This window comes from Trichechus manatus, unplaced genomic scaffold (assembly GCF_000243295.1).
Source record: "Trichechus manatus latirostris isolate Lorelei unplaced genomic scaffold, TriManLat1.0 scaffold00067, whole genome shotgun sequence".
NCBI classification, from domain to species: domain Eukaryota; kingdom Metazoa; phylum Chordata; class Mammalia; order Sirenia; family Trichechidae; genus Trichechus; species Trichechus manatus.
In genome coordinates, this window is record NW_004444003.1 from 10,928,185 (window position 1) to 10,952,355 (window position 24,171).

Genomic DNA, 24,171 nt, shown 5'->3' on the forward strand with positions numbered 1-24,171 from the left:
GTCTAAAACATAAGGCAGATCATGTCACTCCTCCATCCAAAACCCCCAACAGCCTTCTGTTACTGTTGTGTGCCATGGAGTCAATTCCAAGTAATAGTGACACTATATGACAGAGTAGAACTGCTCCATAGGGGTTTCTAGGCTGTAGTCTTTATGGGAGTAGATTGCCAGGTGGGTTCGAACCTCCAGCCTTCCGGTTAGCAGCCTAACTCTTAACCATTGCACCGCCAGGGCTCCTTCAATAGCTTTCTACTTCTCTCAAAGTAAAAGCCAAAGTTATGATAATGGCCTGAGAGAATTTACATAATCTTTCCCTTCCCCTTACTTCTCAGAGTTCAACTCTTGCTGCTCTCCTCATCCTCCTGCCCCACTGGGCTTCTCTTCCCTGAACATGCCTGGCACACCTCTGCCTTACAGTCACTGCAGTGGTGTTCCTGCTGCCTACAATCGTCTTCTTCCAGATGTGTGCACAGCTATCCTCTCACCTTCTTAAGGGTTTCTTCAAAGGTCTTCTCAATGAAGCTACCAGTTAAATGACAAACCAATTTAAATTTTCATCCCCTTGCAATTAGCACTCTTGATTCCTATTATATTCCTCTTAAAAACAAACAAAATAGACAAAAAGAAAACCCTGTTTCATAACACCAATGTTCAATACATTTTGAGTTTACTTATCCTTATTTTCATTTTCTATTCTCTCCACCCCCACCACATCCAATACTAGAAAATAAGCTCCATGAGGATAGGGATAGTTTTTTTGTTTTGTTTATTTTGTTCATTGATGAACTAAGTGTCTGACACATACCAAAAAAACAAAAAACAAAAAACAAAAAACCTGAGGCCATCAAGTCGATTCCAACTCATAACAGCCGCTTAATAAGTGTTGGTTAAATGAATGAAGGAAGAAAGGAATAAGTGGATAAAATGTTGCATTAGAGCAGTAGTTCTCAACTGAGGGCAGTTTTGCCCCCTGGAGGACATTTGGCAATGTCTATAACCAGAATGTTCCTTAGAAGCAAGGATGGTGAGACTTCATCTCACTTACTTTGGACATGTTATCAGGAGGGACTAGTCCCTGGAGAAGGACATCATGATTGGTAAAGTAGAGGGTCAATAAAAAAGAGGAAGACCCTCAATGAGATGGATTGACACAGTGGCTGTGGATTGACACAATGGGCTCAGACATAGCAAATGATTGTGAGGATGGTGCAGGACCAGGTAGCATTCTGTTCTGTTGTACATGGGGTCACTATGAGTCTGAACCAACTCGACGGCACCTAATAACAGCAATGTGACTGGGGAGGGTGCTACTGGAATCTAGTGGGTAGAGGCAGGGATACTGATAAACATCCTACAATATGCAGGACAGCCCCCACAACCAAGAATTCTCTAGTCCAAAATATCAAAAGTGTTACTATTGAGAAACCTTGTACTGGAGCATAAACAGAAGTGGGTAGGATCCAGATCTTTTACTTCTTCTGGATTCCTTACAGGTCCTAGAGTAGTAGCAAACACTTGGGTGGTCAAAATGGTTATTGAATGACTGAATAGTTGGTTGTTTTACTGGATGGCTGGATGTATTGATGGATAAATTAAGAAATTTCTTTGTTGTTTAGAATTGCATGTATACCATTTAACACATTCCGAATAAGCCTATATTGAGCTCTGAACTAAACTAAAACTTTGAGGAATATAAAAGAATTGGAAGTCATGAGACAGGAGAGCCACCCTCAAGGAATTACAATATAACTGGAAAAGATATGCATATAACAATTAACAAGTTCCTTGTCAACAGTGGCATGATGTTAAAGTAAAACATTATGCAAAAGAACAGAAAGAATATGAAGCAGAAGAGTGATCAGAGTAAGAAGAAATTACACAGAGAAATCTTTTAAAGAGGTAAGTTTTGAGCTAGTTTTTCAAGGAGATAGTGGATATAGAATGAAAAAAGAGGGAAAAGGAGAGAGAAGCAGAGGAGAAAGAGATGAGAAGGATGGGAATTTTAGAAGGGATGGATGACTAGAAGATTGATGTGTACATCCTGTTAACACACAACAATCTAAAAACTTCACGATCTTAGTAACCAGTCAGAGTTATAGCCCTAAAAGGGGCAGAAGGATTGAATGATTGCATTGTTGGGAGAGAATCAAAAAGGTAGGGAGTCCCTCACATCACTGCAAACAGGGGGTACTTACTTGTTTCATTTTAACTCCCCACATTGAGCCACTGACATCAATGACAAAGAGGATATTTTTAGGAATTGGCTCCAGGTTGTCAGGAGCAAAGAAGTGGACAAAATATCCATTAAATACCTGCAAAGTAGAACAGATTTGTGAGTCAAATCATTACCAATGTTTAGAAGGGAAAGACCAGAGTCTTCTTTAAAAATTACTACATGTCCTTATTTTCTATGGCCAAACGCACATTTTTCCTAAAATGACTGAGAAATAATTCTGAATCCTCATATTAAACTATCTCTTTTAGGATTTAATCTACACAATACTTTTTTGTTGTTGTTATTTTTTCAGACAGCAGGTATTTTTCAGCTTAGAAACTGGTGATGCTTCCAAAGCTTATTTGTTAATTTGTAATTTGTAAGCAATTTTCTATGGAACTGATGTTAATCATGGGTGTCAAGTTCCTTGGCCAGTCGCCCACAAGTGGCACAGAATTCCAAACCTCCCCTCTTGCCCGCTGAATGATGGGAATAAGGGTTTCTGTACTTACAAACACCTGGTAGATGGCTCCCACTGCAGGAGGTAGGATTCTCACCACACAGCGGGTAGAACCATGTGTGGTGGAGGATAGGAGAGGATGGGGACTTCAGAAGTCGTTAATGAAAATCTGAGACCAGGATCTTGGGGTGAGGGGTGGGATGGGTGCTGGGATGGGTAGGTTGGAAATTGGAGCATGGGACTAAGATGGGAGAGGTGAGCCATGGTGAGCAGGAGGCATGACGGTAAAAAAGAAGAGAACCAACGTATACTTCTTTCTCTCCCTTTTCCTTCATGCTTTCCCTGTTTCCTTTCCTGTGAGGGTCCAAGTCTTCTCAGAACTTTAAACCCCCAGGGTATTTCACTTCACTCCATTCTACTCCACCCAGTATGTGTTGAGAGTCTGTGTTCCAGGCATCGTACTAAATAATTGTGAATCAGGCGTCCCTGCTCTTATGAAGTTCACAGACCAGTTGGGGATACAGACAAGTAAACAGGCAATTGTGGCACTGTGTGAAGTGCTATGATCAGAAAGTAAAGGACTCTGAGAGAGTCCAGTGAGGGTGCATCTAACTCAGACAGGGGAGGCTTTCCACGGAAATGGCATCTAAGCTGGGACCTGAGGAAGGGTTTGGAGTTAGCCAGCCAGCATGGGAACTGGAATAGAGGTGGGGGAATAAAGATGGAGACGAGAATTCCAGACAGAGCAGACTCAGCTGTGAGAGAATATGGCACAGTTGAGGCTCTATAAGGGGTTCAGCACAACAGGGCTGTGGAATTCAAGGTGGAGGATGTGCCAAGAAATTAAGGTGGGGAAAATAGCAGGGCAGATCATGAAGGTACTTCATGTGCCCTTCTAGGGAGTTTGCATTTTTCTTGAAGTTGTTGGGAACCAATCCTAGCTAGATTCCCAATCACGTTCTTTGATTTCTATTGCAGAGTTTAACAATCGGCTCACCTAATTCTCTTTCCACTGCCCTTTGGTTGCTTCTATCCAGGCAGGACATCACAATGTCCAGCTCAAGGTGTGAGCAGTGAGCTCCAAGATGCTCCTCTACCTCCCTGTCCCTGGAGGGAATTACAGCCTTTTTGAAACTCTCTAAGGATTCTTACCTTACCACAATGGAAATACAGACACATGTCTAAGACATGAGAAAAGGGGAAATCTCACAGAAAACACTGACCCTGGAATCCACTACTAGCACCAGATCTTTCTCTGGGCTTTGATTGTGCCCTCCTCTTAGCCCATAATGTCTGTTTTCTATGATAGTCTAATTGCAAAGGGCCTTGGGAAGTTATCCGAAATTCCCATTTTAAACTTTCTATTGTTCTTCATATGAGACTAAGAAGTGCCCTTCTGTGACAAGGGCATGTGACCCATTGATCTTTTTTTTTTTTTTTTTCACTTTTCTTGATCTAAAAAGATGCTGCTTAGGGATACTTAGAGAAATATTTTAATCCCTTCTCTGCAACCTCTAACTTGCCTTGGCAGCTAGAACCTACCCAGAGGCTAGGGAATTTGTTCAACAAGAAGTTCTTTGACATCAGCTTGGAAGTTCTAGAATCTGTTTTCACTCACCTCCAGTTCTCCAGCTTTCTCTTCTCTGTTCACATCATACATTACCACCAGCTCTCCTTCCACTGCAGTCTCAGAGCAGTTGGAGCATTTTCTTTGCTGTGCTACTGTGGGCTTGAAGGATACATGCGCCTGGAAAGAGCATTAATGTCAGATCCTTGTCTTTGCTCCAATCCTTCTCCAGGTGAGGGGTTCACAGCTGCACCTTCTGGTGCACACAGGTGAAGAGGTGTTGCCCAATGGACATTCTGCATCTCATCAGTGTCAGTTGGTCCATTAGGAAAAGGCAGTGCCTGGATATTCTAGAAAAGCATCTGCCAACCTGTGGTGCTATTTTGCCAGGTTCTCAGGCCTTTTTTTTTTTTAAGAGTTTCAAAGAATTTCTCCCCTCCCATATGGTAGAAATGGTTACCAGCATGAGAAAAAGTCTGTGAAGGGTTCATAGAAGTACTTGACCTCTTCATAGTTGATTATTCTTGGCCATTAAGGCAGAGAGAATTAAACTGAGTCTTTCTCTTTAAAAGACAATCCACCACATATCCACCATGAAACCTGTCTTGTGGCTACTACTAGTCAAATGGGTGACCTGGAGAAATGAAGCTCCAGAAGGGACAGTCACTGGTCAAAATGAAATGAGACAATTGGGAGTTTTGTATGTCCTGTGGAAGAACCCAAGACTCTGCTCAGGGATCACTATCACTTCACGATAGTGCTCTTACCTCAAGATTTGACCACTTTCCTTCTCCCAGAGCACAGAACAGACCCCATGAACTACTAGCTATTTAGACTACTTAGACATGCAAAGCTCATCGAACCCTCTGGTTTCCTTTAGATAGGACTGGAACACCATCAAAATGGCCTTCGAATGTGTCTGGAACATGAAGAAATCTCAATCCCTGGGGTTCAATAATCCACACATCCACCTAGAGACAGGAAGGAAAATCAAAGCATTAAAAATCTGTATATACTTTTTAAATAGGAAGCACAATTACTAATGGGTCCTCTGGTGCTTTTCTCATTTTCAGGTTTTTCTCAGAGATTACCCAGTATGGTTCCATGATCACTCTTCAGGTTCTTTAAATTCCTTGAGATGTAATTCATCTGTCCATGAAGGCTTAAGCCCTTTCTGGCAACTCAGTACTGCCTTTTTTAATTGCCTCATTCCTCTGGGATTTAATTCCCCCATTCATTATATTCTATTCTTTCTATTTAGAAGGGCATTCGTGTTGTTGGGGTTGGGGAGAGAAAAAGCAAAGGCATTGCTAAATTGTTCTGCATTTACTCTGTAGATATGTTAAATCCTGTGCTTCTTTACTCCCCTCTGCCTAAACCCTTGAAAAACCCTTTTGATGATCTTTGGCAAAACCATAGTAATAGCTGCCATTTTCTGAGTGCTCACTAATATTTGAAGTATTGCACTATATTCTAAGTAAGCACTTCCCAAGTATTAATTCATTTAACCCTCACCTGTATTGTTATTTTTCTTGATTTACAGCTGAAGAAGGAAAGATGTTAAGTGATCTAGCTAGTAAGTAGCAGAACCAGATTTCAAAACCAGGTCTAGCTGACCCCAGTGTAGACAGCTTCTTGATTTTCAACAGCTGCAGCTCAGTCTTTTCAGTTCATGAGTTACCATTTCCACATTGTTCTTTAGGCCCCATGCCACAATGTTCTATCCATGTTTTCATGAGATTCCCTCTATCTTTTGTACATACCCCTTTCACTGTGAACTCATCAGACAGTGGCCAGTGCACACATTGATTTCCTTACATGCTTCTTCCTTACTAGGATCATTTACAACAGAGATGAACAATCTCTCCTTTGTAATCATGCCTACCTTTTCTCTGAAAAAAAAAAATTTTTTAAACTGATTTTGTAAAGCCTTGGCTTGTGTCTGAGGCAAGCCAACATTTTCTTTCTTGGTTATTACAAATTCCAGTATAACATGTGAACTTAATTTGCCTCCGAGATTCTTGTTATCTCTAAAAGATTAAATAATTCTTCATGTTGGCAAGAACTAAGTCTATGTAGAATCAGGTGGATCATCTCTGTAGAGTCTGACCCAGCCACTGTGATAGATAATCGAACAGCTCTTGGAGGAAGGGAAAGCAAAGCTTGTGGAATTGCAGAGAACTGGGGCCTCTGCTTTCATTCTTCTACAAGACCCTACCTATGAGCGAGCACAGGGTATTCAGGAAAAGGTTTGGTCTCTTCACGAGAGGAAGAAAGCGGAAGGAGGACTTTTCTGTCCTGCGCTCAATTTGATGCAGACATTAAAAAAACACTTGCTGTCGAGTTGATTTCAACTCATATGTGTCAGAGTAGAACTGTGCTCCATAGTGTTTTTAATGACTGTATATATTTTTTTTTTTTTGGTGGGGGGAAGTAGATTGCCAGGCCTTTCTTCCAAGGAGCCTCTGGGTGGACTCAAACCTCCAACCTTTCAGTTAACTGTTTGCACCGCCGGGGGACTCCTGATGCGATATCAAATCCATTGCCGTTGAGTCGATTCTAACTCATAGCGACCCTATAGGACAGAATAGAACTGCCCAGAGAGTTTCCAAGAAGCAGCTGGTAGATTCGAACTGCTGACCTTTTGGTTAGCAGCCAAGCTCTTAACCACTGTGCCACCAGGGCTCTGATGCATACATAGTCATTAAAAAATATGATAGGACCTGCTGAGACATTGAACATTTGGGGAGTTGTGCCTGAGGCTCTGGAGCTGGTTCTGCTCTATTCTGAGATGTTGGGACTGGCCCATGTGGGCCAGTCACTTCCTATATTTGTTGGTCTTTCTGTAAGGGACACGGAATTTTGAAATAAAAAAACTTTGCCAAAATATGATACATCAAGGGGATTTTTAAAAAAGATCTTATTCTCCTTGATTCCTTCAAGGGAAATGTATTCCAATTTAGTGGCCCTTCTGATGGGGATTAAAGGGCAGTGGTGGAATTCTCTCCTCCCGTGCAGGAGACCCAGGTCGATTCCCAGCCAATGCACCTCACACACAGCCATCACACGTCTATCAGTGGAGGCTTGCGTGTTGCTGTGATGCTCAGCAGGTTTCAGTATAGCTTCCAGGCTAAGATGGACTAGGAAGCCAGACCTGGTGATGGACTTCCAAAAGTCAGTCAGTGAAAACTCAATGGATCACAACAGTCTGATTTGCAGCTGATCATGAGGATGATGTAGGACCAACCAGCATTTTGTTCCATTGTGCATGGGGTCACTGTGAGTCAGGAGCCAACTTGACAGCAGCTAACAACAACAACAACATCTGATGGGGATTAGAAATCTTTTCTGGAATGAAAGCATGGAGAAGATAGATAATCTTATGCTTCCTCTCCAATTTATCTCTGGGTAAGATTAAACTTCTTTGAAAATGGATAAATTCATAGAATGTGAGAGCTGGAAAGCATTTTAAAGATCATCTAGTCCAACCCTCTTATTTCACAGATGAGAAAGTGAAGGCCAGAAAGAGAAATTATCCAGATCCCATAGCTCTTTCATGCCAGCTCTGCACCAGAGCTCAGGAAATATGCTTCTTTGCCCGTTACTCCTTCTAATATACCGAACTCTTTCTGTCCTATTTTAAAGACAAGGAATTCCTAAGAGCACAGGAGATTTAAGAGTGAATAAAAATGTAAGAACTGTAAGAAACATTTGTTTGCATGCTACCTGATGTATGCGATAAGAATCACTAGCTGCATGAAAATGGTTAAGTGCTTGGCTACTGACCAGGGGTTTGGTGGTTTGAACCCGCCCAGGGGCACCTTGGAGGAAAGGCCTGGAGATCAACTTTTGCAAAATCAGCCACTGAAAATGCTGTGGAGCACGGTTCTACTCTGACACACATGGGGTTGCCACAAGTGGGAAGTGACTTGATAGCAACTGGTTTTGGTTTTTATTTGGCAGGGAGGGTGCTAAGTTATTTACATACCTTCTATGATTTTAACATTAGTCAATCCTTCTCAAGGTACCAACTTATTATTCCATTTTGAAGATAGGGCTTAACGAGTTAACAAATTTGTCACAAATCAAAACAACTGTAAGTGGGAGTAGGATTCAAATCTAGGTTTGGCTGATTGCAAAGCCTTTGCCAGCTCTTTGTATGATGACAAGTTACTTCTTCCATAATAATGAATATATACGAGACACATACATACTCATCTGCCCTGATTTGGAAGTGATGTGACCAATAAAGTTTGTATATATGCAAAGAAAAGAAAAAAAAGAAGAATCACTAGCTGCATGAACCCAAACTTAAATTCTTGGATTTATAGCAGAGAGTATAATTTTAGATGTAGTCAGATCTAAGTTCAAATCTTAATTTTTTTCTCAGCTCTGTGATCTTAGGCAAATTATTTAATGCTGAGCCCCAGTTTCCACATCTGTAAATTAAGAATAATGGTGCCTAACTCATAAACGACACAACCTTCCTTGCTTAAAGTAAGAGGATTTGAAGCACTTACTGATGAAGATCAAAGTTCAGTATGGAATACACCTCAACACGGAGAAAACAATCTTCACAACTGGACCGATAAGCAACATCATGACAAATGAAGAAAAGATTGAAGTTGTCAAGGATTTCATTTTACTTGGATCCACAATCAACACCCATGGAAGCAGCAGTCAAGAAATCAAAAGACACATTGCATTGGGCAAATCTGCTGTAAAAGACCTCTTTAAAGTGTGGAAAATTAAAGATGTCACCTTGAAGACTAAGGCATGCCTGACCCAAGCCATGGTATTTTTGATCACCTCATATGCATCTGAAAGCTGGACAATGAATAAGGAAGATCGAAGAAGGATTGACACCTTTGAATTGTGGTGTTGGCGAACAATACTGAATATACCATGGACTGCCAAAAGAATGGAACAAACCTGTCTTGGAAGAAATACAACCAGAATGCTCCTTAGAAGCAAGGATGGTGAGACTTCATCTCACATAATTTGGACATGTTATCAGGAGGGATCAGTCCCTGGAGAAGGACATCATGCTTGGTAAAGTAGAGGATCAGTGAAAAAGAGCAAAACCCTCAACGAGATGGATTGACACAGTGGCTGCAACAATACGCTCAAGCACAACGACAATTGTGAGGATGGTGCAGGACCGGGCACTGTTTCATTCTGTTGTACATAGGATCACTATGGGTAGGAACTGACTCGACAGCACCTAACAGCAACAGCAACAACAACTCATAAATGGTGGCAAGGACTAAATGACACAACATGTATAAACCAGGCCCTATGATATAGAGTACAAACATTTTCATATCATGAACTCAGTTATTATTAATAGTATTATTATTATCAACAATCTCAACAATTGCATAGGTAGAAGCTAGATGTTAATCTCATCTAGCTGCTGTTTCATACTACTTACTATGGGATTCATAGTATAGAGCAAGAGAATGTGGGTGACTGGCACGCACTGATCAGCATTATGGAAAAATAACATGTCCAAAGTAACATACTTTGGACATGTTATCTCAGTCCTTGGAGAAGGACATCATACTTCGTAAAGGAGAGGGTCAGTGAAAAAGGAGAAGCCCCTTGACGAGATGGATTGACACAGTGGCTGCAACAATGGGCCCAAGCGTAACAACTATTGTGAGGATGGCGCAGGACTGGGCAGTGTTTCGTCCTGTTGAACATAGGGTTGGTATGAGTTGAAACCGACTCGACAGCATCTGACAATAACATGGAAAAATAACCAGGATCACATATTTAGCTGTGCAGGGCATCTGGCCAGGAGGAGAAAGGGAGCTGAAATCCACCCCATAAACCAAATGCTCACGTGCCCTGGCATGGGGCTGCATTTGCCTTGAGGAAAGGCATCTTTTCTTAGTTTGTGCAAAGACACCGTATGTGCTAAGGATGGCCCTAAAGAGATCTCACAGCATATATCCTGATAGTAGACAAATGCTATACAGTAAACATGAAGAAAAAACTATTTTTTATCTATCATATATGCAACTCTTTAAACTGGAATTAAAATTTCCCTATGATTAATCCATCCCCTTTAGTCTTCTATGTCTATGGGTAACTCATAACCTCCTGTTCAACTCTCCCATCTGTCAAGTGGGAGAAGCGTATTGGACTGTGTGCTTTCCTAGGTTTCTTCTGGCTCTGCTCTGCCTCATGTAATTGAACATACAAAGTGTTCATATGATATCATAAAGATTCCAACAAAGAAAAAAGTATTTCAGATTTTAAAGCAAGAGATGAAGATTACAGCGAAGATGAGTTCAAATTCATAGCCAATGCAATGCCCAAAGACATTATTCTCTTGATGTGATTGATGATAGTTGAGTGTGATGTGGGGAATGAATAGGATGGAGGGGGAAGATGACTAACTCAGCATATTCATTGAGCTCCTATTATTTGCCACCTATTTCCTTATGTTTATGCCACATATAACTAAGGTAAGTATGTTATTAAAAAACCCATTGCTGTCGAGTCAACTCCGACTAACAGGAAACCTAGAAGACAGAGTAGAACTGCCCCATAGGGTTTCCAAGGAATGGCTGGTGGATTCAAACTGCCAACGTTTCGGTTAGCAGTCAAGCTCTTAACTACTGCGCCACCAAGGCTCCAAGTATGTTATAGTACCCTTTTTACAAAAGAGGACATGGAGACTTAGGGTAATTTGCCCCATGTCAGAAGACTAGTAAGTATGCATGCTGGCATTTAAATCTCTAAAGAAGTGGCCTGGTTAACTCCAAAGCCATAAACTTTTCAGTATACCAGATTGGCTTGCAGGGTTAAGAGTGGCATCAAACACCATAAATAGTGATGAAACAGAAAGTATAAATTGGGGATAGGGACTATAAGAGGATGATGGCACTGCACATCATACACTGTGCATACACATCCATGCTTACCTCCAAGTGTTTGGCCAGTTGCCCAGGCTGCAGATGAATTCTGTGTTCATAGGATCCCAGCTTCCTCCACTTCACTTCCTGGTAATGAAGTTCAAATTGCACCTTTGATCCAGGGAGGATGTTTACTTCGGTTTTGAAGTTCTCCATGTCGAGAGCCTTGCTCCTAAAGGTGTGAGCCCTCAGCATAAGTCATCATGTGCATGATAGAGCCACAAGACCCAAAATCTAAGCAGAGGGCATCTAGATTTCCTTGGGCAATCAAACCTGTGCAATTTGTTCATGAAAATGAACAGTGTACAAAATAGAGATAACTGCAAGTTCTAGTAAATTTAATTCCATCAAGAGCTTCAGTCTCCTCTCCTATCTGGATCTTTTTCTTTCAGAGCTTCTTACTGATTTGAGTGCCATTTTTAAAAAGTTACCAGTTATTTATCCCTATTGTATGTCAAGCATTTGATATATATTATCTCTAATATGTAGGAGAAAGATGTGGCAGTCTGCTTCCAGAAAGGTCACAGCCTTGAAAACCTTGTGGGACAGTTCTACTCTGGCTTATAGGGTCACTATGAGCCAGAATCGACTCAGCAGCATTGGATTTCGGGTTTTTTTATCTCTAATATGTAGCAGTTCTGCAAGACAGATATCATTACCTGGATTTATCAGAAGATAACAAGTGCAGCCCTTAGAAGATAAGTAACCTTCTCAAGACCACAGAACTAGTCAGTTGTAGAGCCAGGACTCAACACAAAGTTTGGACAACTCCAAAGGCTGCATACTTTTCACTATACCACATTTGAGGCTCGTTCTAGGGTTTCTTTATATTTTTGAAGCTATTCAGAATAAAGAAACCTATTATTTTATCAAACTGAATATATATTTCCAGCATAAGATCTTCTTTAGTCACATACATATCAAGTCTAATGTGATCATTGACCTTGAAGTGTTTATAGTATTAAAGGGAGAACATCAGAGTAATCACATGAGGGTGAGTCAAGCAATAGCATAAACAATAAATGATGTTTTACAATCAAATAACTAAATAAACTAGATGAAATTGTGCTTAATCAGCCTATTTAGGAGTGAGGAAGATCTGTTGGGGAAGTACAATTGGGATACTGGGTAGTTGAAGAAAAAGATGGGCATGGCCCACTGCGAAGCTACAAGCAGATGCGTAGTATAGTGAGTGGCCACATTTCTCTGAGGAATGAACTAGAATGTGAGCTGTATGAGATTTTTATCTGCTTTTTTCTGTGCTGTATCTCCAGAGTCTAGACTAGTTCCTGTTACAAATAAATATTTGTTGAATAAATAAACCGAAGATGTGGTCAAAATGATGGGTAAAGATGACAAAATGATAGGAAAGGGTAAAAAAATTGATTAACCTGGAGCAACACCGAAGGTGTCCCCTCTGCTTAGAATTTCTTTTCTGTTTTTCTCTGCTGGGCTAAATTCTATTAATCTGTTTGGGTTCACCTCAAACATCATCAGTTCTGTGATGATTTCCTCAATCCCTTGACAGACTTACCCACTTTAGTACCCTGAGTCCTGGAATGGTCTGTCTCCTCCACCAACCTAACAGTGTTTGTTTTTGTGTTGCTGCCACCTCTGAGAGAACTGAGTACAGAGTTGACATTCAGCACATTTTTACTGACACGCATGAATGAAATGAAAACTAACTTTGGGAATATGGAGGAGGACATGAAGTAAAAAAGACGGCAGAGTTTGGCATAAGATTAGATACGCAGTGTAAGGAGTGGTGAGTTAAAAATTCCTTTGACGTTTCTTGCCTTTTTGAAGGGTGGTTGGTATTCCCAGTGTTTTAAGATTATACAAGGAAAAAAGAAAAAGACAAAAAGGCATCTAAGTAACTGATGTTTGCTTAAGAAGACCTTACCCCATAAAAATCATTAAATTCCAAACTTTTCTTTCTGTACATGTGGTAAGCTTTGTAACAAGATCACAATATTTCTGCAGTTATTTTGTGCACCGTTTCAGAACACCAATGTTTATTTGTATAACATCCATCTACCTGAAAAGCAGTACAATAAGGACAAGTGTGAGATCAACCAAAACCTATTCATTGAAAAGAGGCCTTTAGGGAAGTAGGAATGGTGATGCCTAATTTTACCATCTGACTACAAGAGTTTGTCACTGTTTCTTACGCTCTGTGCTCCCCTGGAGGTCTGCTGGTTTGCCACTGGGGGATAGGATATGAGATGGAGCAGCAATGGGAATGAGAGGGCAGGCTGTGCTCCCCCAGCCCTTACCTCACCAATCCAGCGGTCTTGCCTTTTGCTCTTGCCTGTGAGTAGAGTGCTCGGCCCACAGTTTTCTCCTTAATGGAAGTGGTAAATGTTGTACCACCTACAGTCCTAGAAAATGACAGAAGGCAGTCAGCTGGTCAGAAGAGCAGACTTAACGAAACAAACAACAAGGAAACAACCCAACAAGATTGATTGAATCACTGTGGGGAGGGGGAAAGGGAGCAATTGGCATTTTGCAACTCTAAGAAACCAGAAGAGATTATTTAACATTATAATATTTCACAGAGAGGGCTCCCTTTATCTTACAGTGTGATTTGAGAGGAATGGTGGCACAGTGATTAAGAGTTTGGCTGCTAACAAAAAGGTTGGCCGTTCAAATCCACCAGTTGCTCCTTGGAAACCCAATGGGGCAGTTCTATTCTGTCCTACAGGGTCGCTATGAGTCGGAATTAACTCAATGGCAGTGGGTTTTATGTAGGATCCAGTCTCTGGCTGGTGCAAATGGTTTGTGCTTGACTACTAAGCCAAATGTTGGCAGTTTGAATCCACTCAGTGGCATGTAGAAGAAAGGCTGACAATCTGCTTCTATACAGATTACAGCCAAGAAAACCCATGGAGCAGTTCTACTCTGTAACACAGGGGGTCACTGTGAGTTGGAATTCACTCTATGTCAACGAGTTTGGTTTGTTTTTAGGTAGGCTCCTAACCTAAAAATTTTCCCTCAAGTACTTGTGTAAATTTTTCCCCTCATTTGCAAATGTTATTCTTCAGGTTAAGAATTATTCTATTTGGGTATCCGCTTTGAATTACAAACATGCCCAGGAGAGGTGACTGATAAATCACTAATTATCTGGGCTGCATTTGCTTTTTCAGATCATTTATGAGTTAATGATTTGGCAGAGCTGGAGTGTATGATGCTCTCCTACAAAGGTGGAAAAGAGTAAAGGAAGATGGAGGAATGTGCTGGTGAATCCCTTTGCAAAGTTTGTATTTATCCATTTAACTTCTGCTTTGGGGATCTCCATGTTTTCTTCACGTCTTTGTCTCTACCTACTTTACTTTACTTTAGCTGGCTATCACCTAATCTTCACCTAGTGATGGTTGGTCAGAACAGTAGAATTATAGAATTTTAGTTGTAAAAGGGATCTTATAGTATCAAATTAGCAATAACTTTCCCCAGGGGGACTTGGAGGTGTGTGGGGAAGTTTTTCGTTGTTCTGATGACTAGAAGATATTACTGGCATTTAAAGGAGGGTGCTAAGAATACTGGACATTCTGCAATGTGAGGGACAGTTCCAGCAAAGAACTTTCCTGCTCCAATGCCAATGGCACCCTTGTTGAGGAACACTTTTAGGGTCACCCCTTCAGATGAGAGAAATGAGATTCAAGGAGTCAAGTGACTTGCTTAAGGTCACATAACCAGCCCCAGACAGAGCTAGAACTGGAAGCCATGTGTCTAGGTCGGGACTCTTTCCATTGAATCATACTAAGGTTCAAAGACTAAAGAGTCTCAGGACAAAATGAAATCATCTCCCATGGTAGAATATTTTAAACTGTGATAAAAAAAAAAAAGGCAGAAGAATCATTCTGGCTGGATATGGAGGTCTGTGCAGTCCATCTTAAATTGTGGTGATATAAGCAGCTGTCTTCTCTCATCTTATAATCTAGTCCTGAATAAGGGAGACAAAATGAATGTCTATTTCACAATAACCTTTAACAACCCATCGCTGTCGGGTCGATTCTAACTCATAGTGACCCTGTAGGACAGAGTAGAACTGTCTTGTAAGATTTCCGAGGAGCAACCAGTGGATTCGAACTGCTAATCTTCTGGTTAGCAACTGAACACTTAACCACTGTGCCACCAGGGACCCAATCACCTTTAGTCACCTCAAATTTTCTGTGGAATGAGATGCAGAAGAAAGGAAAGAATGAAGGAAAAAAGAAAAAGAAAAGGTGAATAAATTCTGATTATGTGGTTTAAAAATAAGAGTTTAATTAAAAGCTTTCCAGCAGTCATTCAGGATACAACAATTGGTCTCTATTTGCCTGGAGCAGAAGAGGAAGTAGGAAACACAGGAACCAGAGAAGGAACTGGACTGCAGATCTAATTGCCTTCATAAATGACAGCCTCCTTTGCCATGAGACCAGAAGAACTGGATGGTGCCCAGCTATCATTACTGAATGTTTTGATCAAGGAGGCAGTAGATGGATCCTGATCAAAAAGGGGAAAAATGTGGAACAGAATTTCAAATTTTTATGGAATCCAGACTTCCTGAACTCATTGAAACTAGAGGAACCCCCCCCCCCACCGAATCTGTTGCCTTGAGATAATCTTTAAACCTGGAACCAAAACCATCCCCTGAAGTCATTATTAAACCAAACAACAGTTTAGCTCAATTAGTAAAGAATGTTTGCCTTGAGCATTGTGCTTTTTTAAAGAATTATCTATTAGGAGATCAAACTGACAACAGTAACTCTAACACATAGGTGAGAAGTTTAGGGGGCAGCTCGAGTCTAAGTTAATGGTGGTGAAATAATTTGGGAAGAGATAGCGAGAATGGTAACACAATGTGAAGAATGTAACCAGTGTTACTGAATTGTACATGTAGAAATTGTTGAGTGAGTGTATGTTTTTGCTGTGTATATTTTCACCAAAGATAAAAAAAACACATACATATAAAATAAGTTTATTAAAATAGTTATAAATATAATTTTTAGACATGTCATATAATACCACTACATATAAACTCTTTCTTCTCCCTTTGCCTTTTAGAAAAGGCTATCTGAAAAACAGTTGCAAATTTTTAAGCCAATATAAAGGATATCAATTCAAAGTCACATAGTGCTTTTTCAGCCTATTTTATTTAGAAAATATGGTTAACATGACTTTGCAGTTTTTGTTTTCTTTTGGCTTTGCAGTTTTTAGAAGCCAAAATACGCAGTAATTGAATCCTTTATTTTATTTATTCACAATTATCATGGGTAACCTTGGTGTATGAAAAACAAAAGCAGATGAGAAGTAACTCAACCTAATGTCTTATAAAAATAGCTAGATTGTATGCAGAGTATTGAGTATTGTGCTCTGTTCTAGGCAACTTAAGAGGAATATTGATAAAGCAAAGAGCATCTAGAGATGGCACCCGGATGGTCAGAGGATAGATAACCATTCCAACCACTTAGAGGAACAGGGTATGTTTAGCCTTGATAAACAAAGCCTCCACGTAGGACAAGAAACCTGGCCTTAACTATGTGAAAGGTAGTGAAGTGTTTTTTACTTATTATTTCAAACATACAAAAAATAGAATAATATAAAAAATCCCCGATGTAACTACCACTCATCTATACCATTATCAATACTTGGCCAATGTTATCTCGTCTATACCCCCACTGAATTATTTTGAAGCCAATCCCAGACAGCATATCCTTCCATCCATGAATACTTCAGTATGTGTTTTGTAAAGAATCTTTAAATTCTATGTGAGTATAACTAGAGTCACTGGGAAGAAAATGAGTAAGATTTAAATTAAGTATAAGAAATAATTCTAACAGAGCCATCAACCATTGAATGGATTGTCTTGAAAAAGTAGTGAGTTTATCGTTAAGGAGATATTCAAGTCAAGCCTAGATAACCCACTTGTCAGCAGTACAATAGAGAAATTCAAGTACTGGATAGGTGATTGAGTTTAATGAGTGGGTCTCAACATTTTTCCCCATAGAGAAGTATATGACAGATGACTCTGATGTACCAAATATGCTCATATATATTTCCCTGTAAACCAGGACAACCCCATATATTTTTCTTCCACTTAAGAAAGCATATTAAACTGTAAGTAAGTGCCAGGTTGCTACCATAAGGCTACAACATAGAAACAAAAAGTGAATCCATTACAAATTCTGACACTTTGAAGAGAAATAAATTATTAGGACCCACCCTACAATGACTCAAGACACACCAGTGGGGTCATATCTCTGCAGGTGGGAACCACTGGGGCCAATGATCATTGAGATCCTTCTAACTATGAGGGTCTTTGATTTTGTGAGTAGAGCGTATCTGATTTTGGTCTGAGGAGTTACTCACATGGAGAAGTTGGAAATGAAGGCTCCTTTGGGAATCTGAACATCAAACACGACATTCTGAGGTAGTGGGGAGTTGTTCACCACTTTGCTCTGGATGATGGTATTGGCCACACGAGACGTAATGGTGGACTGGACTTTATAGCTATAAAGTGTTACTTGATCAGCTTTTTCCTGTAATAGAAAAGAAAGTATAATAATTGTATGCATAGAAAAACTATAGCATTTCACTCATATTTGATGTTAGCAGCAGTGCATTCTATTTATTAAGAGCCACTCTGGGGCATTGTTAAGCATAATTCAGGTGTTACTAAGCACTCCCCCAACTTCTTAGAATACACCACAGACAGAAGTCTGACTTTTTTTTTTTTTTTTGAGATATTTTGGGATACTTTTAGCTCTATGAGTCTATTTGTAATGGTGTTTTTCTTTCTTTTTTTTAAAATTAGAATACAAATATAAAACAGTTACGGGAAGCAAGATTGGATGTGAGAAAGTCCAGGAAATAACTTCAAAGTCAGAGCCATAACTAAGAAAAGGACCAAGACTGCAGGGTTGGAAGGCAAACCTGACTGTATCTTCAGAATGGGACACAGCTGGGGGCTGGAAATAAACACGTTGTCCCCGAAGTCCCATACTGCTGCCTACCTTCTTCAATTTCATCTATTCCAATCTCACTTTTCCCAGTCCTCTTCTTTCCCAAATTAAAACAAAGTATAAGAACATTGATGGATGTAAGCAACAAATAGAATATCATGAAGAGGGCATTTTGATGCAGTTATTAGTCCAGCACTCTGGATCCACCTTTCCCAATCCTTCTCTATTGATTTAAGGTAGCTCTGGTGTAAAAACATTACAGTATGTCAGCATGCTCAAAGGCAAGGTGCTAAAAACACACATCTTTTAGTAGGTACCTGAGAACCACAAGCTGTTTCAGATCTATGGCAATTGTGCAACCCATTAGATTTCTCTTTTTTCTCTGAAAGTATTTGCTTATTTCAATACTAGGTATCATCCTGTAAACCTCGTTTTACAAGACTAAACCTTTCACCCAGATATTATCCAGCTCACCTCAAGCTGAAGTAAAATCCAGGTGAATTTATTTGTCCTTTCTACACCAACAAACTGTGAGCTTCTCATAACTTGAAAACCCTGGTGGTGTAGCGGTTGTAGTGGTTAAGAGCTATGGCTGCTAACCAAAAGGTTAGCAGTTTGAATCCACCAGGTGCTCCTTGGAAACCCTATGAGGCAGTTCTACTCTGTCCTATAGGGTCGGAATCGACTCAAAGGCAACAGGTTTCTCATAGTTTTATCAGTTCAGAGCACGAAGTACAACATATACCACTTCACTTTGAGTTTTCTTGCCACGGGAAGGTGTACTTTGAACTTCGAGGGAATTGAGCTATTTCATGTCTAAGAGTTCCTTTCCCATAGTCACACATTTACTCTTCAAAGCTGTTAGATGTCATATTCTAAATAGAATTTAACAGTTAAATTGAAATAAATACATCTGCTTGGATGAAACCTATGTTGTTGGCAAAAGAGGCAAAAAGAGAAAGAACAATTTTGGCTCTTGGTGGCATCTCGCATGTCTGCAAATACACTGTACCCTTTAATGCTGAATTTTAGAAACACTTCCAAACAGAATTGGGCAAGGGAGTATTTCGAAAGTCTGGTAAATACTCTCAGTGATGAAGACAAAGGAAACAACTGGATTGATTTCCAAATAATAGTTAACAGAAAAATCATTCTGACATCAATTTTTAACAAAATCAAAGTAAACTTACCATCATTTCTCCAGATTCTCCAGAAACACTTCTCTGTAAAAGGAAGTTAGATAATCATTCTTCAATTGTCTGTTACTTACTACCTTGAGGGCAAAAATTGTTTTCTCTCAGCTAAAAAGTATTTCTTGGATCCTGAGCTTGAATTCATTCAATGGAGCGGGGACATAGATATAAAATATTCTTGAACACCATTTTCCCATTGAATGAGTTTCTCTGAACAAATTACTCAGCCACTTTTTGGTGACATGCACAATCGTTTTTTGACACAATGCTAAAACAAATATTTTTAAGTGAAAATACTTAACCAAACTCATGCTGAGTAGCATATATCACCTTTATCCTGTCTGTCTGATTTATGTTTTATTCAGATCAATGGTTAATTTAGATACTCCATTCTGCCGCAAAGTTCTGGACATGCTATTCCCACTATCTGCAATGCTCCTCCTTCTAGGGTCCCTCTACCTACTATCCACACATACCTAACTCTTACTCATCCCTCAGATCTCAGCTCGGGCAGAATTTCCTCCATGAAACTCTCTCTGACCCCCGAGTCTAGGTCAGCTTCCTTTACCAAGTATTTTCATAGGAGCATGTTCCTTCCTTCTGCTTTGTAATTATCCATTCTGTTTGAGTAATTATTTGATTAATGTCAGCCTCCTCTACTAGACTAAACTCCATTAGAGCAGGGACTTTGATTTGGTTTCTCCTTGGTGTAGCCCTAGAGCTAAGTAAGCACAGCAACTGGGCCCTAGACAATTTTGTGCTCTTTATCACTATGCTGGGGGATTATTTAAATGAATGATTGTCCTGTGGGTAGGAACAAAGGCAATCCTATTGCCTTTGAATGTTGAATGACTCAAGAGTGATTGTTAAACTCTTAATGGCTGATGAATTTTAAAACATTAAGTCAGGTGTTGGATATAAATTTAGCTTCGGTAAGCTGAGGTTTTAGTGGTGTACATATCATAGTGAAGCCAAAGGTGGGCTTCTTTTAGACTTTTTGAGTGTGCTTCCCAATGATTAAGTTTTCTCTCTTAAATTGATGAAGACCCTGAAGTGTTGATTTGCTTATTGGCTTTTAATATTATTGGTCTATAAAACACCTGGACTTTCAGAAAGTAAAAACTTCATACCCATACAAAATAGGTCATTGGTCAGCCTAGTTTTGTTTCCATAAATGCCTCCTTTCTCAGCATGTGAGCTTTATGTAGGAGAAGCCAAATCCTTTATGGCATCCCAGAGAACTCATTCCCATTAATTAGGCCTTATGTATGCTAGGGAGCCCTGGTGACGCAGTGGTTAAAGCGTTCAGCTGCTAACCAAAAGGTCAGCGGTTTGAACCCACCAGCCACTCTGTAGGAGAGAGATGTGGCAGTCTGCTTCCATAAAGATCACAGCCTTGGAAACCCTATGGGGCAGTTCTACTCTGTCCTATAGACTTGCTATGAGTTGGAATCGATGGCAATGGGTCTGGTTTGGTTTAGTTTTGGTTTGTCTATGCTGCTGCTGGTAGCCTCCAGGATGCAGTCTCCAACAAGGCCAGTTCTCCTAAGTTCTCCAACCTCCTCAGGTGCTCTTTGAGGTACTCCTGAAGACAGCAGTGACTGGAGGAAGGAGAATACTGTGGTTGCAACAGGAAGCGTCTGTCACTGCTGGGATAAGAAATGCCCTCCTCACAGGAAATTCTTCCTCATAGGGCAATAAAATCTTCCCATAATCTGAAATGTTGAAGAAAATACGTAGGCATGTATCCTTTAAGGGACTAAGGTGGCCTTTATTGTTTGGAGGCTGATGGACATCTGTATATTTATTTCATCTTGACATTACATCCACCTAGCTGTAAAACCATGGGAACTTTCTCTGGTAAAAAATGAGCTCTTGAGAATTTCTAGCAAAAGACATCTTAATACTTCTTTTTCTTTTTCAATCATGATCTCTTTCACTTATTTTCCCTTTTGGATCTAAAGCTTACTATACCTGATACCTCCGGTTCTCTGGTACAAATTGAAATTTGCCTGGGGCCAGTTCCACAAGATCTCCATACTCTGCAAACTTAAAAAGAATTTAGGATGTTTATGTCTATTTTTAAAAAAGATCTAGAGCAAAAGAGGCAAAATGTTCAGATTTGACACAGCTAGTGGCAGGTACAATTATATTATTTTATATTCTTTTCCTATACCTCTGGGCAATTTCATTTGTTTATACAATCATCTCTTTTTTTTAATTAATTTTTTATTGTTCTTTTTAGATGAAGGTTTACAGAACAAAGAGTTTCTCATTAAACAGTTAGTACACATATTGTTTTATGACAATGATTAACAACCCCAGGACATGTCAACGCTGTCCCTTCTCAAACTTGGGTTCCCTATTACCAGCTTTCCTGTCCCCTCCTGTCTTCTAGTCCTTGTTCCTGGACTGTTGTGCCCCATTAGTCTTGTTTTGTTTTATAAGGCTGTTTAATCTTTGGCTGAACTGTGAACCTCAAGAGTGACTTCATTACTGAGCTAAAAGAGTGTCCGGGGGCCATACTCTCAGGGTTTCTCCAGTCTCTGTCAGGCCAGTAAGTGTCTGGTCTTTTTTTGTGAGTTAGAATTTTGTTCTACATTTTTCTCCAGCTCTGTCTGGGACCTTCTGTTGTGATCCCTGTCAGAGCAGTCAGTGGTGGTAGCCGGGCACCATCTAGTTGGAATGGACTCAGTCTGGTGGAGGCCATGGTAGTTGTGGTCCATTAGTCCTCTGGACTAATCTTTTCCTTGTATCTTCTTTTCTTTACTCTACCTTGCTCCCGAAGGGGTGAGACCAGTGGAGTATCTTAGATGGTTGCTCACAGGCTCTTAAGACCCCGGACGCTACTCACCCAAGTAAAATGTAGAACATTTTCTTTATAAACTGTGTTATGCCAATTGAGCTAGATGTTTCCTGAGACCATGGTCCCCACAGCCCTCAGTCCAGCAATTCAGTCCCTCAGGGAGTCTGGGTGTGTCTATTGAGCTTCCATGACCTTTCCTTGTACAAGTTGTGTACTGTCTTACCCTTCACCAAAGTTATCACTTATCTATTGTCTGTTTAGTATTCCCCCCACCCCTCCCATCCCTCGTAACCAACAAAGATTGTTTCTTTTTTATACAATGATTTCTTGAATACATTTATGTTTGCTAGCTATGCCTCAGAGGTGAGTAAATGAAAGTTAACATTTTCAAATTTGTTAGACACAGAAATTCATTTTTGAGTTTGCTAGAAGACAGGTTGGGATCAAAATGACCAAGTGATTAGATATGTGCCTGGGGAAGTACATGGTAGATCTTGGGGACATTAATGATGTTTCACTGAATAGATGTGGACCATAAGTCTCCCCTAGTTAAAAATATGGATATGAAAGGATTACCTGTAAGAAGTGACTAAAAAAAGCACGAGCACATTTGGGTGTCTTGGCTTCAATTCCTGACTCTTTCAATGAGTTTCCCAATGCACTCTGTTGGTTTTTCAGTATTGGAAAATATAACAATTTCTAAGCAGAAAGTGATTTTTTTTCCTGCAAAAATGCCATCTTTTTTAAGATAATCCACTCTGCAAGTATTACAGGCCACTGCATTTGCTTTTCTAACATAAAAGTAGCCCTTGTATGACTTTAAAAATTACTCAGTCCAAGATTTTTCTTACATGAAAATGATATACATTGAGGATGGCCAAAGTGGAGACCTTGTTCCTGCACTCTGCCAGTCTACTTGCTATTTTCCCCTTTAACAGGAGTATTTAAAGTACCATTATTACAGAAATCATTGTTCATTTAGGTACAAAAACAATGGTGCTTTAATAATGACTTCTCTTATAGTTTTAATAAAAGAGTGATAACAACAACAATGTATTTCTTAATAGTAATAATAATAATAGCTAATAATTATTAAGTGCTTCCTAGTGCCAGGCAGTTAGCATATATCATTTAATTCTCACGACAACTGTTTGGGTTAGATCTATTATTATCCCTGTTTTTTTTATATAAGGGATGAGGAACTTGCTGGCCCATTGAACTTGACTAAATTCTCATGCAAAATTTATTAATGCTTTAAAAGGCAAATGCACTTTCCAGTAATTATAACAGTAAACACTTCTCAGAGGAATTTTGTAATAAGTTTTCATTCCACACAGAATACAGTCATTGGATAGAAATAGACTATTTACTGAGCATATATAGTATAGGCCAACAACAAGGAGTCTTCTGGAAATACTTACTTCAGGAAGTCCATTTGTGGGGATCTCCAAGCCTTGTGCCTCAGAAAGAAATAACCAGAAAAGACAACACATGAGTCGTTTCATTTTGTGGGACAGCTTTGCCAGGCTTCCCAGAGCAGATGGTCTGGGGAGAATTCTACTCCTTCCTACTGAACCCAATGCAAAGGAACAGCAGAGGAATATAGTTGTTTTAGAAAAGAAGAAGAAAGTTATCAAACTTTGTTCAAAAAACGAGGCAAATATTTGTTCTGGAGCTCAAAGTTGAGCTGTGGGGGTGGATCAGATACCCAGAGGTTATTCAAACAGCAAAGTCAGAGAGAGCAAGACAGTCACTGGGCTGCCACAGCAAGTCAGACTAGGATGCATGTGTTTTTTTTTATTTTTGCTTTTGCTGATTCCTGTTGATCTAAAAATTAAAGAGTCCTAAAGATTATCGTCTTCCTCTTTAAAGGGCCAAGTGAGGAACTAGAGTCAGAGAGGAAAAGCTTAAGTGAAAAAGTTTCTGGAAACTTACGTGAAAACAGAGGAAATTTAGAAACACTGGGAAAAGAAAGACAATAGTTTTCTGAGCAAATTTATTTATTTCATTTTATTTTTTTGCTTCTCTCTCTTTAATAACTGAGTGAGTACCTATTACCT

The 24,171-nt window shown here is 39.8% G+C and overlaps 1 protein-coding gene across 1 annotated transcript in view; it reads right to left on the minus strand.

The window, feature by feature from the left end:
* ITIH2 (inter-alpha-trypsin inhibitor heavy chain 2) overlaps positions 1–23,755 on the minus strand; it is a 43,614-nt gene extending 19,859 nt beyond the window's left edge. Inside the window, exons 1-9 of the mRNA XM_004379705.2 lie at positions 23,533–23,755; positions 21,280–21,354; positions 19,303–19,335; positions 17,520–17,689; positions 13,445–13,549; positions 11,178–11,340; positions 5,106–5,213; positions 4,294–4,422; positions 2,196–2,312 (exon numbers count right to left, since the gene is read on the minus strand). Of these exons, the coding sequence (XP_004379762.1) occupies positions 2,196–2,312; positions 4,294–4,422; positions 5,106–5,213; positions 11,178–11,340; positions 13,445–13,549; positions 17,520–17,689; positions 19,303–19,335; positions 21,280–21,354; positions 23,533–23,616 (984 nt within the window). The 5' untranslated portion in view covers positions 23,617–23,755. The remainder of the gene's footprint in view (positions 1–2,195; positions 2,313–4,293; positions 4,423–5,105; positions 5,214–11,177; positions 11,341–13,444; positions 13,550–17,519; positions 17,690–19,302; positions 19,336–21,279; positions 21,355–23,532) is intronic.
* Positions 23,756–24,171: the final 416 nt, after the last annotated feature.